Source organism: Polistes fuscatus, unplaced genomic scaffold, assembly GCF_010416935.1.
Source record: "Polistes fuscatus isolate 324 unplaced genomic scaffold, CU_Pfus_HIC Scaffold1, whole genome shotgun sequence".
Taxonomy (NCBI): domain Eukaryota; kingdom Metazoa; phylum Arthropoda; class Insecta; order Hymenoptera; family Vespidae; genus Polistes; species Polistes fuscatus.
The window spans coordinates 3,994,075-4,010,150 of record NW_025112997.1 but is presented as its reverse complement, the minus strand read 5'-3'; the positions used below and the strand labels follow the sequence as shown (position 1 = coordinate 4,010,150).

General features: G+C 31.3%; 1 protein-coding gene and 1 long non-coding RNA gene across 2 annotated transcripts; one reads left to right on the top strand and one right to left on the bottom strand.

The window, feature by feature from the left end:
• Positions 1–11,365: 11,365 nt before the first annotated feature.
• LOC122515066 (general odorant-binding protein 56d-like) lies at positions 11,366–13,213 on the bottom strand. Its single transcript, XM_043632238.1, has 5 exons — positions 13,160–13,213; positions 12,399–12,456; positions 11,984–12,184; positions 11,803–11,867; positions 11,366–11,733 (listed from the first exon to the last, which is right to left on the bottom strand). The coding sequence occupies exons 1-5, from the start codon at positions 13,211–13,213 to the stop codon at positions 11,707–11,709; spliced, it is 405 nt and encodes a 134-aa protein (XP_043488173.1). The 3' UTR covers positions 11,366–11,706.
• LOC122515071 lies at positions 11,645–13,174 on the top strand. Its single transcript, XR_006303204.1, has 3 exons — positions 11,645–11,735; positions 11,805–12,037; positions 12,694–13,174. It is a non-coding gene; the product is annotated as an uncharacterized LOC122515071 (long non-coding RNA).
• Positions 13,214–16,076: the final 2,863 nt, after the last annotated feature.

Genomic DNA, 16,076 nt, shown 5'->3' with positions numbered 1-16,076 from the left:
CACTTTCCTTCCCATCTGTGTAAACGCGCCCGCGCGCACCCGCGCACACCCCCACGCGTCCGCGCCGATCCCTTTGTCCTCTTCTAAGCTCTTCCTTCCTTCCTATCTTTTTTCCTATCTTTCTTATTCTTATATTGATAGATACTACCTATTCGAAAAAGACTTTAAAAAGGATTTATTCCAACGTCGTTTCGATAAACGAACCCTGGCAAAATTTTATCAGAACTTATCGAGCAAGTATTATTTTCTATTTCAACGAGTAAACATAGAAAGCTCTCTCTCTCTTTCTCTCTTTCTTTTCATACTAGACTGAATTTAAAAAATATATATTTTTTATTATTTTTACATTTCTTTTAACAAAGCATGATTTATGTTCAATACTGGTTACTATGATTCGATAATATTAAACTTATATACGAGTCGCCCAATGCACAATGACATTTACATCTATGATAAGCACGAAAGTATTACTCAAGACAACGGGAAAAGTAAACTAATTGTAAGTTACATGTTGAAGGAACACTCGCTGCTATATGTCATTTATGGTTACAGAAGTACGTGGTTCGAATTTAAAGTACCTACTCTGCCTGCGGGAAAAAGCATCTTCATTCCTGTCAATTGCATACACCTTCGCGATGTTGAAATTCGCTTATCACGCTTGTAGTTTATATTTTATCCATATTTGTCGCTGAAGTCATAAAAAAAAAAGTGAAAATCAAGAAACATTAATAATTCGTTTGTTTCTATCGACGCGACCGAGTCGTCTTTCATTCATTTATCATTCTCATCTTTCGGCAGACCCATCAAAATTATTTTTCTCGTCAATTTCCTACATCGAAGCATCGAAGAAAAATTGATCGTAAAAAGAAAACTTTTCGAAATTTTTCTCAAGATTCTCGATAGCAAATAATACGTTCATCTAAAAGTAAATATCGTCAGTATGTGCGACCATTGCGCGTGAGTATAATGCGAATTTCTGAAAATCCCCTGAACGTTCACGTACAAACAGATCTATTTCAACGTTATCACGTATTTCTCTTATATCGTACAGAAAAGTAACCAGTCAGAAAGGATACACCGGCCAAGTGACGTGCAAATGTGAACAGTAAGTTCTTATTTATATTTCTCGGACGGTTAAATTATTTCCATTAAAAATTATCAAATAATTTATTGCGAAATGTGTGTATGTGTTAGTGTGTATGCCAAAAAATATATCATTTGAACTAAGCAAGCACGACATTTTATGTTTCGCAGTGCCGAGAAAAAGGAGGAGACCAAAAAGGAAGAACTTGGTGGTTGCTGTAGCCGAAAGTACGAACTCCATCAATTTCCTCTTACGATTCGAGAACCGACTTATGTTAGGGAGATAAATTGAGAAAGGAAAAAAAGAAGGGAGAGAGAGAGGGGGAGTTTTTTTCCTCGTAGTAAATTCAACTATTACCATTAGCAACATCCTTCTTTTCTCGACTATTTGATTCGTTTCTTTTGTTTTTATTTGTGTTGTGATTTTCTTTATCCCAATATGGCCGCCGCCGCCGCTGCCGCCGTTGGTATTTTCAACATATCGATTCGAAATACGCTTTGATTCTGTGTTTCTTTCATTTTTTGTCGCTATCTGACAATTGAACGAGAAAATGCGATCAGTTGGATAAATCGATCGAATGTATGCGCAGAGAACGAAAGACGGAAAGTGGATGCTGCGGTGCCAAATGTTGCGCCGGTACGAAGGAACGTAGTGGTTGCTGATGACATTCCTTGCTCGGAGGGACCAGAAATTCCAATTTAATTCTTTCACTTTTCGAGATCGACCGTGTTCTCTAAGAGAACTGACACCCACGAGAGAAGCATCTAGAATATAATGGTAATGCGTGGTGTGCGGTCATATGGGGTTTTTTTTTTGTTTTATCTCCTTTTATTTTTCCCCATTAAAATTAATTGTCAATATATATGTATATATGTACATAGTATTTCCAAAAGCATTTACTTTCGCATATTCTGCATCGTTAATTTATTATTTTCTTTAGAGCAAGAGAAGCAGCCGGTGGTTGCTGTATGTCAGGCTGTTGCAAGGAGAAAGACGATAAGCCTAACAAAACTCGGAAAGAAGGTGCTAGTTGCTGCGCCCGTAAAAATCAATCAACTTGAAATACCACCATACCAATTTTAAGTCAAATACTATAATTCTGTAATGCTAATTACAAAATAAATATAAACGATGCTTTGGTGAAATTGGATCAATTCAATTATTTAATTAATAAAAAATCGTGTTCGATTATTTTAATTATGAACGTTAATAAATTAATTTAATAACTATCACAAAATTGATCAATCAGCATTTAAGATTCAGATCTTTTGTTTTTTTTTCGATCTAGTTTTATTTCATCTTTTTTTTTGAGATATCGAATCGAAATGTAATAAGAAAACGAGCATAACCTTTTAACATCTCTTAACAAATTATTCTTTCGACCTAAATCAATTGACAAATTTTCTCTTTAGCATAATGTGTAATCATTGACAACTAAAGAAAGAAGCATGACGATTTCTATTTCTATGTTTGTTTAAAAATTTCAAATATTGTACGATGAAACCGACGCAAGAATTATCGCCTCGAGGAATCGATGATGCGAGGTAAAAAAGGAAATAAAAATATTTAGGTTATTGATAAAATTAAAAAAACAGAATCAGAATCGAATCAGAAATTAAAAAGAAATAATTTTAATCTAAAAATATAAATGTAGATATAGAAAAAAGAAATATCTTATTGTTAAAGGTTGCATAGTCATAATAATCTTTTACAAATCCTTGGAAAATCGGTTTTTGCAGAAAGATCAGCAGCTGTGATAGCCCTTCTTCTCCAAAGGGATGCTGCTCTTGGAAGCAAAGTTGCTGCGGTGGCGGTTGTTGCGAACCAATGTCGAACTGCTGTTCTACTAGAAAGCAGGATAACGTTAACTGTTACCAAAAAGCAACGTCTGCTTTTACCTATGGTTATAATCCTTTAGAAATGGCAATGAATATGCTTCATGAAACGATTGAGAGTAAGCCCCTAAGATTTCAACAAACTACCGGTAACATTTTTTCCAATTACCGATGCTTATTAAAAGAACTTCTTTGTGTATGAAAATAATCTTTAAATAGCCAAGAAAAAAGTTTTATGCTCGAACATATCGGAAACAGAGACGTGCTATGGTGGTGAATGCGGTAAAACTCTGAAGGAGGATTCGAATGTAAAGGACATTAGGGAAGAACACGAAGAAAACGAAGAAAACGAAGAAAAAGAAAACGATTTGGTTGAATCGACTATACAACCATCAGAACGATAGAAATACAAAAGAAAAAAGTAATAATATTCTATATAAAAATATGAAAAGTATACAAAAAAAAAATGTGGATTTGGTATATGTTCAAAAAGACAGAAGTTTAAGAAAATCTAAGCGACTGAATCGTTTAAACACAGCATGGAAACTATTATTTCTCGAATCCATGTCGAATAATAGAATCCTTAGCCACGTTAACCTTCTCTTCCAAGTAACTTAATCCTAAATAAAAGATACAAACGGTGAACCTTAATGTTCCACTGTTCTCTACTCTGAAATCAGAGTTGGAAGTCTGAAACGTTCGGGGTAATCCCTTTCTCTTCTATCTATTATTAACTAGGATCTTGGAAAGAAAAGGGCAAAGTTGAGCTTCTTCTTCTTCTTCTTCTTCTTCCCCTCCTCATAGTATTCAGTTCGAAATACTTTTCGATACGAGTTCAACTCACATTATAGTTACGATGAGAACCAACGCCTGTATTTTACGATGTCACAGGTGACATCGACAAATATCCGATAAATATTTCATCTATTCAGAAAATGAACAAATCAATCTTGACACACATATAAAATTTATTACTACCTGTATTTTTTCGTGAATATCTATATAACATACATATACATATATTTGTATATATGTATACAGATATTTTACGAAAAATTCAGATAGTAATAAATTTTTACCTAATAACGTTTAATTATTGTTATTCTATTTCATAATCGCAAAAGACAGCGATTGCTTTGTTTCCTATTCGCATGATTGCTTCGTATCTGTTTTCATGAAAATTAATGGAATCGGTAGGATTACAAAAGGTTAAAGCAATCACTAGCGACAGCTATATCCACCCGGAAATTGGAGAATCACTCTGTGCGATACGAAACGGAACGAGACCAACAATATTGTCAATAGTTTCTATACATTTCATTTATATATATCTTTATATACGTACGTAAAGTGTATAAGAATTTAGAATTCAATGAATATTAGTATTCATTAACGTGATTTTTTGAAAGTATTTAGCAAAGGAAAAATTCATATTACGAAAAAGAGATTGGCATTGGATTCTTTTCTCTTTTGTCGCGACATTTTAGTTTCTTTTCATCTCTCTTGTTCACAATCGTTAACAGTAGCGATAAAGAATCGTAGAAAATCAGAAAAGACGTGGCTTTGGTCGCGTGCCGATGAAAATCGCAATTAGTTTCGAGTAGGTTGGGTTGGGTATGTCGAATCGCTCGGATGTTTCGTCGAATGCAAATCGATCAGTAATTGAATCGCGCTCTCCAACGTACGATTCGCGATAGAGATTTATGCGAAACGGTACTTTATCGAATATTCAAATATACGCGAGGCAAAGCTTTTTTATTCGCCAAGCGACTAGTGCAAAAAATAGACCGCCACAGCAGCTTGTCGAGATTGTAAAGTCGGCTTTGTGATCAATTATCGATTAACCGAAATATTTAACGAATAATAACAAGTCTGATATATTCGAGCTAGATTTGTAAATATATAACATAGAATACACACGCATTTTTTCAAAATTCGATCGAGTTTTCATAGGAATTATCTAAAATTGATCAATCTTTCAACAAAGTGGATAATATTAGTTGTTAATATTAATTAAATTTTAAATAAAAACTTTGTATACACATGCGAACCTTTTTCTTTTACTTAATGTTTTCATTATTAACAACCAACATCGACAGATCGTCCATGCAAAAGCCACGTATGAACGACTGACCCACATACGAGTCCTACCGAAAGGATTAAAACACTACAAATAGACTAGGAAATATATATATCTTCAATTCTATATGGACCGTTTATTTTGAAAATGGTGTAAGTCCATTTTTGAAAAAAATAAAATATCACGTAATTCGTGCTTAATTTAATGTAAATGTTTTATGTATAACTAGTCCGTGTTTAATTTCTTAAAATATTTCCATGTTTTGTACAATTTAAAATTGGTCAGTAAATGAAATTAACAGACAACAGATATATTAACCTTTAATTTTTTTTTCTCGAAACAAAAGAAAATGGACTTAATTAACACTTTCAAAATAAACGATCCATCTATCAATCATGAGAGAAATTCTAAGCTTTTTTCACTCTACGCAAAAATACTGCTTATCAGCGAATAATATAAATAAGTTTGTTCTTGTTACAAAGTACACGAATAGTTTTACATAAGAAAACTCAATAAATCGTATTCATTGCAGCGCTTGAAGATGTAATTTATTCGCTACTCGTTTATAGGTCGATTCGATATCATAGAGAAGAATATATATAACAGATAGAACGAAATATGAAACGTGACGCTTAGCCAGTTGTCGGAATATCAGTATATATGTATATGTGTAGGACTGTATTTATATCTATGCGTAGTCGTAGCTGATTTCTTGAAAAATATCTACATTTGTATATTGTTCCAGAAATATAAAATATTAAGAGCTAAAGAAAAGAAAAAAAAATATTCAGCTGTATAAAAAGTATTGTTATATTTATAGAGAAAACGAATGTAACTTTTTTTAAACACTTCACATTTTTCGACATAAATTAAAATAATTTGATATTATTAAAAGATAAACATTTTTAAAATACTATACATAATAAAATATTACTTTGGCGAGGTGCAGTAAGCTTCGCCATCAATCTCTGTCCGAACAACTAAATTCCAGTCGAACGTGGAATTTGTTAAATCCAAAATTCCTATGTCATCCTAAACAATTATATCACATATACATATATCTGTGTAAGCGTTGTATTAATTTCACGTATCGATTTTAAAAACAATTCTTTTTCTTTAAAAAAAAAAACCTCAGTAAATAAAACATACAATACAATATAGAATTTTCATGAGTAACTCCTAGAAAGGAATTACTCGTGTGCTCGTCAATAATTTATTTAAATAATTACAACCAGTAACTCGTGCCGATTAAGACCTTTCATCCTCGACATGATTGAGCACTGGAGGGACTTTAAATTTTTTGACTCACTGTGTAAGAAGTTCTACGATGGCTCCAAAACACTCCTACTTCATAGCAAGTATAGTAGTCTAACGGTCGGAAAGTTCCTCGTTTTGCTATTGAAGAAGATCCATCGAAGATCCACCGAAGAATTCATTCCACATCTTTGAAAAGTAAGGGGAAATCCATCGTCTTATCTGTAACATAAAATAGTACCAAACTATAAGTTATTTGCAATATGATACAAAATCATATCAAACAAACACGAATAAAATGTTAATAACAATGAATACTTACAATGCATTCCAATGGGATGAAGCTCAGTGGCACCATGGTGATGCATCTCGCGTGAATCTAATAACGCGTTATTAACGAAAATAAGAAACTATAGATGAGTTTCTTATCGAGAAACCGAAATTCTATTATACGGCGAAAAACACTGATTCTAATTCGCGTATGATTTTAATTTATTATGCGCCCGATCACTGACTTTACAACAGCTTTCAAAAACTGCTTTGCACGCAATCAATGCAAGTACAAAATATACACACTTTAATTTAAATCTTCAATGATGCACTGACTCTAATACGCGAACAGTCTGTGCGACTGTTAAGGATAAAAATACAATTTTAGTTAAACAGACTCTAATGCAATTACTGCCTTGGTCGCAGTTAATTGAATATATAAATTTCAAAAATAGTTCTCTCCTCCGCGAAACGCGACGGAATTGAAATTAACGAACGAACGTGCTTCTCTAATCCGAGATTTTAACTATTATATTTAAACGATAACAACACACACACTCCCGTATATGGCTTCGCGCACGATTGCAATCTGAAACAGAAATAAAAAACAACACTATTAATATCATTACTATTACTGAAAACTATTAAAATTTTTGTGAAATTATTGAATACAAAAATATACTCACTTCGAATCTTCATCGATGAATGCACGATGGGTCTCCTACCCTTAGGATGACGGCGAATAAAACTTTTTAAATCGAAAACAAAAAACTTGCGAGTTTTTTAACCGACCAAACGAAACTTTAACATACGACGATCAAAACTGACTCTACTTTTCGACTTTTTTATATTTTATTTTAGCGATGTAACACACGAGTACTTCATTGCTTACGCGCTCGATTGCAATGATGTTCTGAAACAGAAAAAGAAAAAGAACAATTAATATCACCGTTATAATAAAAAACCATCAAAGTTATCATAGAAATGTTTGATAGGAAAATATACTTACTTTTAGTCTTCATTGATGACTGCAGGATGGGTATCCTACCCTTAGGATGACGATGTATAAAATAAAATTAAAAAAAAAATCTGAAAAGCTGAAACATACTAAAAATTATATTATAATATTTCCTGGAATCATTTCTGAAGGCAGTAATTTTATACAAAGTATGTAATATTATTAAAAATTGTTAATAAAAATCTTTAAAATAGTTTAAAGAATGCAATATCTATAACAACAATCTCAATAAAGAGTAATCTAAAAAGTAAACCAATTTTTGTACCATCCTATGTAATGAAAACGTTAAAAAGTATTAAAATTAATGCGGTAACGCGTTAGAAATAAAATTATTCAATAATCTAATACCTCGTCACTTTTATCAATCTTAACTAGTCGAAGGACAGAAAAGGAATGAGCATCTCTCTCTCTCTGTTTACCTCTGAGAGTAACGTATTTCGACTGTTGTTGTTTTTATCTCATTGTTAGCTCGAGCAGTTCTGAAAAACATAGAGACGTATTAATACGTGTTTATATGTCAAATGTTTTGTTTTCTTATTTTCTCTGTCTCTCTCTCTCTCTCTCTTTCTTTCTTTTTCTCCTTCTTCTCCCTTTTTCACATTCTTGCTTTTTTTCTTACACTCTTTCTATTACACTTCTCTACGCTATAAAAAAAAAAGAGATAGACTTACTTCGACGAATATGAAGATAAAAAAGTGTATACAACAATAAGGTTAGGTATGCGTATTCGTCCTGGACTCTCCCAATGCTCGGAAACCTAAATAAGTAAAAAAATAAAATTACATTAGTATAATATAAAAAAAATCAAATATATGAGTGTATGTGTACGAGTGACTTATACTTATGTATATATGTCTGTTACACTTGTATGTGTGTGTAGGATATAAAAATCGAATTTAATATGAAATACGATCTTTGAAGACATAATTATGAAAAATAATTAATTAGAGCATCATTAGAGATAGTATTAAGTATCGATACCGTGGAAAAAGGCAGAAATTAGAAAAAGATATTGTTAAGTAACATTAGCAAGATGTGACGCGAAGCCGGGGAACATTGATGGTTATATTTTTACGGATATCTTTCGAACTTTTTAATATTTCGTTTTGAAAACACTTACGTATAAAAAGTTTGCTTGTAGCTTTCGTTTGATAGAAAAGTGTACGTTAGAAAATATCTTTTAATTACCTGAATTTAATGGGACGACAAAACTTGCGTGCGATCTCCACGACGGTCGAAAAGAAAAGAACGCTGATTCGCTAATCATCTATTGTCTTACAGTTTGGACGTGAGTGACCAATTAGAAGGTCATGTTACTTGTAAATTCAAATTGTTACTAACGTTTTATACACGCACACAAGTTTGTTGTCACACGTACTTGTCGTAACTCGGCTTTCTTTATAACTACGTTAATCAAGTGTGATATCGTAATTTATTTATTAAATAAATAAAAAATTTATTCTTTTTTTTTATTTGAGGTACACGTAACCTATTAATATTTAAAAAATAACGAATAGAATAAAGACAATATACACTAAAAACTTTATCAGATCGCACAGAAAAACACAATCGTATAGAAGAAAAACGCCGTTGTAGATATCCTTAAAACAATTGACATATCGCATGGAGCAGAGATTTGGTACCCAATCGATAATGCAGATCATAAAGGCGATATTTTTCCGTATCGATACAGAATATGAGAATTTATTCTTTCGTAGTTGGCATGCGAGATGTCAATTGTTTTTAGGATGTCATGTGATTTTAATTCTTTAAGGATGGCTACATTGGCATTTCCTTTCTATACGATTGTGTTTCTCTGTGCGATGTGATAAAGTTTTTAGTGTATATTGTCTTTATTCATTATTATTATTCTTCTTAAATATTAACAAGATACGTGTACCTTAAATAAGAAAATGGAATAAATTTTTGATTTATTTAATAAATAAATTATGATATCACACATGACTAACGTAGTTATAAAGAAAGCCGATTTACAGCAAGTACGTGTTACGACAAACTTGTATGCGTGTATAAAACGTTAGAAACAATTTGAATTTGCAAGTAAGAAAATATTCATCTAATTTTGTTCGATCGATTAACAATACTTTTCTAATGACTTTCTTTAATTCATACTATATGATTTTATAAGATATAATCTGCAGCTTTTTTTCCACAGTATCGATAATTACTACTATCTCTAATGATGCTCTAATTAATTATTTTTCATAATTATGTCTCCAAAGATCGTATTTCGTATAAAGTTCAATTTTTATAATCTATACACACATACAGGCATATACACCTAAATATAAGTAGCTCGTACACATACACTAATATATTTGATTTTCTTTATATTGTACTAATGTATTCTTATTTGTTACTTATTTTAGGTTTCCGAGCATTGGGAGAGTCCGGGAAGAATACGCATACCTAACCTTATTGTTGTGTTTATTTTTTTATCTTTATATTCGCCGAGGTAAGTCTGTCTCTTTTTTTATAACGTAGAGAAGTGTAATAGAAAGAGTGTGAGAAAAAAAGCAAGAATTTGAAAAAGGGAGAAGAAGGAGAAAAAGAAAGAAAGAGAGAGAGAGAGAGAAAAAGAGAATAAGAAAACAAAACATTAGGCATATAAACACGTATTAATACGTCGCTATGTTTTTCTGCACTGCTCGAGATAACAATGAGATAAAAACAACAACAGTCGAAATACGTTACTCTCAGAGGTAAACACAGAGAGAGATGCTCATTCCTCTTCCGTCCTTCGACTAGTTAAGATCGATAAAAGTGACGAGGTATTAGATTATTGAATAATTTTATTTCTAATGCGTTACCGCGTTAATTTTAATGCTTTAATAACTTTTTCATTACATAGGATGGTACAAAAATTGGTTTACTTTTTAGATTACTCTTTATTAAGATTGTTGTTATAGATATTGCATTCTTTAGACTATTTTAAAGATTTTTATTAACAATTTTTAATAATATTACATACTTTGTATAAAATTACTGCCTTCAGAGAAGGTTTCGAGGAAATATTGTAATATAATTTTTAGTATGTTTCAGCTTTTCAGATTATTTTTAATTTTATTTTATTCATCGTCATCCTAAGGGTAGGATACCCATCATGCATTCATCACTGAAGAATAAACGTAAGTCAATTTTTATTTAAAACACTTTCTTAATAATTATAATAATTTTTTTCTTACAACAATGATATTTATAATTTTGTTTTTATTTCTGTTTCAGATCATCATGGGAATATTACAGTGTTGGAAATGTTTGTGAATTGTGTTTGTGAAGTGTTGCAAGTGTTCGTACATTGCAATCGTGCGCGAAGCAATATACGGGAGTGTTGTATCATTTAAATAAAATTTAAATCACGGATTAGAAGCACGTTTGTTCGTTAATTTCAATTCCGTCGCGTTCGCGAACTATTTTTGAAATGTATATATTAAATTAACTGCGACCAATGCAGTAATTGCATTAGAGTTTGTTTAACTAAAGTTGTATTTTTATCTTTAAACAGTCGCACAGACTGTTCGCGTATTAGAATCAGTGCATCAATGAAGATTTTTCTACTTGCATTGACTGTGTGCAAAGCAGTCTTTGAATTAGTTGTGTAGAATCAGTGATCGGGCGTAAAACAAATTAAAATCAAACGCGAATTAGAATCAGTGTTGTTCGCCGTATAATTTAATTTCGGTTTCGCGATAAGAAACTCATCTATAGTTTCTTATTTTCGTTTATACCGCGTCATTAGATTCACGCGAGATGCATTACCATGATGCCATTGAGCTCCATCCCATTGGAATGCATTGTAAGTATTCATTGTTATTAACATTTTATTCGTGTTTGTTTGATACGATTTTGTATCATATTACATATAACTTATCATTTTGTTCTATTTTATTTTACAGATACGACGATGGATTTTCTTCCTTTTCTAAGATGTGAAATGAATTCTTTGATAGATTTCTTTTGATGGAACTTCGATTTTCTTCATTTGCAAATTTAATATGTGGAATATAAAAATTCGAAAATACCCAAAAAAAGGACCATCTTTATATATATTTATATATATTTGTAAATAAAATAAGATCACTGTAACAGATATGAAAGGAGTATCCCAGAATTGTCAGGCATTGTGCAAAATTGAAGACCACAATTAGACTAAGGAAATAAAATTTAAAATCTGTAAATAAAAAAGATCAGTAAATAGCATGTTTTAAAAATGTTCATAATAATTTGCAAAAATACTTACAGATGGTTGCAATTTGACATAACATTTGGCAACTTGAAACGCCTTGTCACAGAAATCATCTCCAGCTGAAATAACAATTTCTTATCAGCCTTGAAACTTGAAGAATTTTCATTGATCTTAAGGGATCGAATTGATCAACAACAAAAATTGGAAAAATGGAAACGAAAAGAAAAATACTCACAAAGGGACTTGCATCTTCGGAATATCTCCCACGAGGATTGTTGTATAAATCTTGGTAATTGTTGAAGCACTTTACTCAAATCCATCCAATGATCGTTCTTATCGAGTATACCATTTTTCATCATAAAACATCTTAGATAACACTTTAATCGTGGATCAGCATCTTGATCGAAATTACCGGCTTTTAATTTTTTCAGTGACGCTAAGAAAGATCAACATGAAATTTTGTTCATTTATCTTTTTTCATTCGCAATAATATCTTGAATATTATTGAATAAACCAAGTATAGGACAATGATAACAAAGTTTTTTCCAAAATGATTTTCAAGCTAACAGCAAGTTATCCCCTTTAAAGGGTAATCGATCAATCTGGCGTAGCATCAATCATTATATGGTCTATCTTTTAAGTACCCTTACCCCATGAAACCATTGACTGTTTGCGGCATTCTCTCTTGATGTCCGCTTCCGTTCGAATCTAAAAAATGTATTACGATTGGTGAATTCTTTTTCTGTACATAGATACATGCATAGAGTATCATGCATGCATGGTTATATACAAACTTCACCATGAAAAGTCACGATAGCAAGGAAACTAACATTCCTATCACGTGTCACCTAGATCTGTCAATGAATCGAGCATGTATGCATAGATGCATAAATGTACAACGCGAGAGAGAGTGAGAAAGAGTATCATGTAAAATCTCATTTACAGGACTTTTTATTTCGGGAGGACAGAATACGGCGAACGAACAATTTCATGGTTCTCGAGGACAATAGGAACTCTTGTGCACTCTCGAAAACGAGAGCTGTGCAAGGTATTATACGTGTACGCGATGCAATATAATGGCCGTAACATTCGTTGGGCGTAACGAATTTAGAGAAAGAGAACCTACCAACCAAATTAAATCACATCTACATACATATATACGGTAAATAAGTAAGTAACTCTTTGCCATTAAAACATTATGGTAATTTTTTCTTAATTGACTATACAGAACTTTCATTCGTGCTTTATTTTATCTCATGACACTTTATATATTTCGTGGAAAAATATATTTAAATTAATAAATTATATATATATAATTTTCTCTTCATCGTCGTGTGCTTTAAAGATCAACGTTTCGCAATTAGATTGTTAAAAAATTTGGTGAAGCATAGATTATCGATGAAAAACATACCAAAAGAGCCAAAATAGTAATGGAAACGACAAGTAATCGAGCATTTATCTTCATGCTTGAACCAGACAGCCAAATTTTCTTCGAATTTATCCCAAAATTATCTCTTATCCCACACAAACCTTATTTCCTTTTTTCTGTTATTTTCTACACTCGTTTTACCAAACACTAATATTTTACTACGAACTTGTACGATTCAATTCGATCGAATAGTTTGAAATTTATCGGCATACTTTAATTACACCATTCTTATGTATATAGGCTATAAAAAATGCACATAAAAAGTTTACAAAACTTTAACATACGTGATATCGCTCGGAGTAAGTATTGTACATACATAATATACTCGTAAATGTTAATCGATTGACCGCAAAGTATGTTGAATTGATCGGTTAAAGGGATTCTTTTCAACTTACGAATAATCAATACACACATGCACTGCATTATTATTTATTTTATGATATGTTAATTAAACATAATATCCTTCGAGTAAAATGCTTATATTATTAAGGGGATTATATTATCTGATAAGGCTTATCAAATATTTAAATTATCAAATAATGAAAAAGTTTAAAAATATAAATGTTCTTATACAAAGGAATAGAATGCAAATGTAAAAAGCCATGATATGCATTTACCTTTGAATCATTACTGGTGAAACATGTTCTTAAAGCATGTTATAAGTATATTCCTTGGGCTGAAAATGCGATATATATCTGTATTTTTCACACATAAATATTAATTAAATAAATACGTTTCGAATTGACTTACTTCCAAAGACTACAAAATTAGCTTGAAAAATTCTCAGCTACATTTTTTTATTCACTTTTATCGTCGCATGTTTATAAATTGGACCTAGATGTGGTTCCCGTAATTCTGGAGCAATTGCGTTCAATGCCTCTTGCGAATTAAAGTTTCCAGAATTGTCCATTTATTCTAGAAAATTCTTCATCAAATATTTCAAACGTTGAAAGGTAAAAAAACAATCGCGTTCCGAGAGTCGAATAATAAATTCCAGTAAAAAAGAAACATTACTAACAGCGTTGTTTCTTTTCAAAAAGCAAAAGATATAACATTTGTTATGTTCCAGATGTTCGTTGTTACTTTTTATTTGTTTCTAAAATTAACAATCAAATTATTTATCTCAAGTTTTTCTCTTTGACAAAATATCTAATAGAGAAACTTTCTTTTCTTACCTAAAGTAAAGCTTGATTTCTAGTATATTTTTATTTCACTTCTTTGTCATCCTTTTGCAATCTGATTGGTACATAAAAAAAAAAAAAGAAAGAAAGAAAGAAAAAAATTAATATGAATTACCCAACATAAAATCAGTGATTTCTAATCCTTCGACGATCAATCGGTATCATACAATTCGTTCGACAAATTACTTGAACGTGACATTAATCGCGTATCTGTCATGAACCAACGCACGTATATCAACGATAATCGAGTTGTTTGGAATGTTTAATCGGACTGAATTGCGGTTAAAAAGATTTTCTAAGATTCGACTTAAATTCGAGAAATGAGTCCTTCCTTCAAAATACACTCCAGCTTCCCCGCGATCGATTTTATTGTACATGGAATAATATTTATTCGAATAGATTCAAATATATTTTTTAAATTTCATTAACAATGATGTTTCTGTTTAAATGCAAAATGTTTGCTACAAAAATTGAAAAAAGCTTCCAAGTTACTTACTGCTGCGATCGCAACAAATATTAGCAAAATGATTGTCAAAAAATGCAACATCATTTACTCTATATTTACTTGAAATATAAATAATTATATGCGACAGTAGCAATCAATGTCTTCCAATTTACTTCCCTCAAAGTTCTTTTTCGAGAAATGAACGTTAGATTGGCCTCGTAAATTCGATTCGTGTCTAAAGAAGAAATCCGGTCTCTTCTTCTTTCGGGGAAACGAAGAAAAAGATTAATTTCCTTTCGGAATCTGTTTGTAAATAGACGGAAGCCCAGGTGGTTGTTCGCTAATAATAAAAGAAAAAAAGATTAGTAATCGGATGTGAAAATATCAAAAAACTATTAAGAATGTGTTCTACAGACGGTATATACTAAACTTGTATATAGTTATATACTTACACGATATTTCATAATTGCTTCTGCTAACCGAGAATTTAATAATTTTATTAAGTTTACCAACAAATTTCGTGTCTCTACTCGAAGAAAAATTATTTTCAAGTAAAATACTATTTGAGAAATATACGTGAAATCTTGGGGAAATAAAAAAAAGCGTTCATCAGTTAAATTCACTGTCAGCAATGATAGTCTTTGCTCAATCAACTTTGTGAAAGATACTTTATATAATTATTAAAATATTCCACGGTTATCAATATTTTCTTCGTTTCGTTAAATTATGGAAAATGTTATTCATATACCTTAGGAAATCAGTAGAACTATTACAAAGATCAAACGGAGTTCAATTCCAATTAACGAGCAACAAACTAATGTGTGAGCAGCAATCCCTCTCAGAATCGATCGATCGAAAACGATTGCAATCGCCCGTGAATTATTGACACGGTTAAATGGTAATTTCCTAAAATTCTCTTTCATCTATTAATGACTTTAAAGAGATCCTCAAAAACGAAGCTGGTGAATCACCAATCAACCGTTTCAAACGAACGAGAATGATCAATCGCGATGAATTTGTCAATTTATCGTCATTTCATTGAGACCTACTCGACGAAATAACGAATAGAAGCGAGAATTGCACTAATTTTTTATCATTAAATTATTACAAAATACGATATATGTACGATAGAAGTTTATTAATTTATTAAATATAAGTATGTTAAAAATATTACATCAGCGTGATTAAATACAAACTTGTGAAAACAAAACGATATCTTTTAAAAATTCTCATAAATTAGCGAAGAAAATGAGAACCGAAAAAAGGCATTGAA

Coding starts and splice junctions, on each gene's coding strand:
- LOC122515066 (XM_043632238.1), bottom strand. CDS start 13,213: ATGAAGATAAATGCTCGATTACTTGTCGTTTCCATTACTATTTTGGCT. Junction 12,457..13,159: donor TTACTATTTTGGCTCTTTTG/GTATGTTTTTCA, acceptor TACATTTTTTAG/ATTCGAACGGAAGCGGACAT. Junction 11,734..11,802: donor ATGTCAAATTGCAACCATCT/GTAAGTATTTTT, acceptor TTTTATTTACAG/ATTTTAAATTTTATTTCCTT.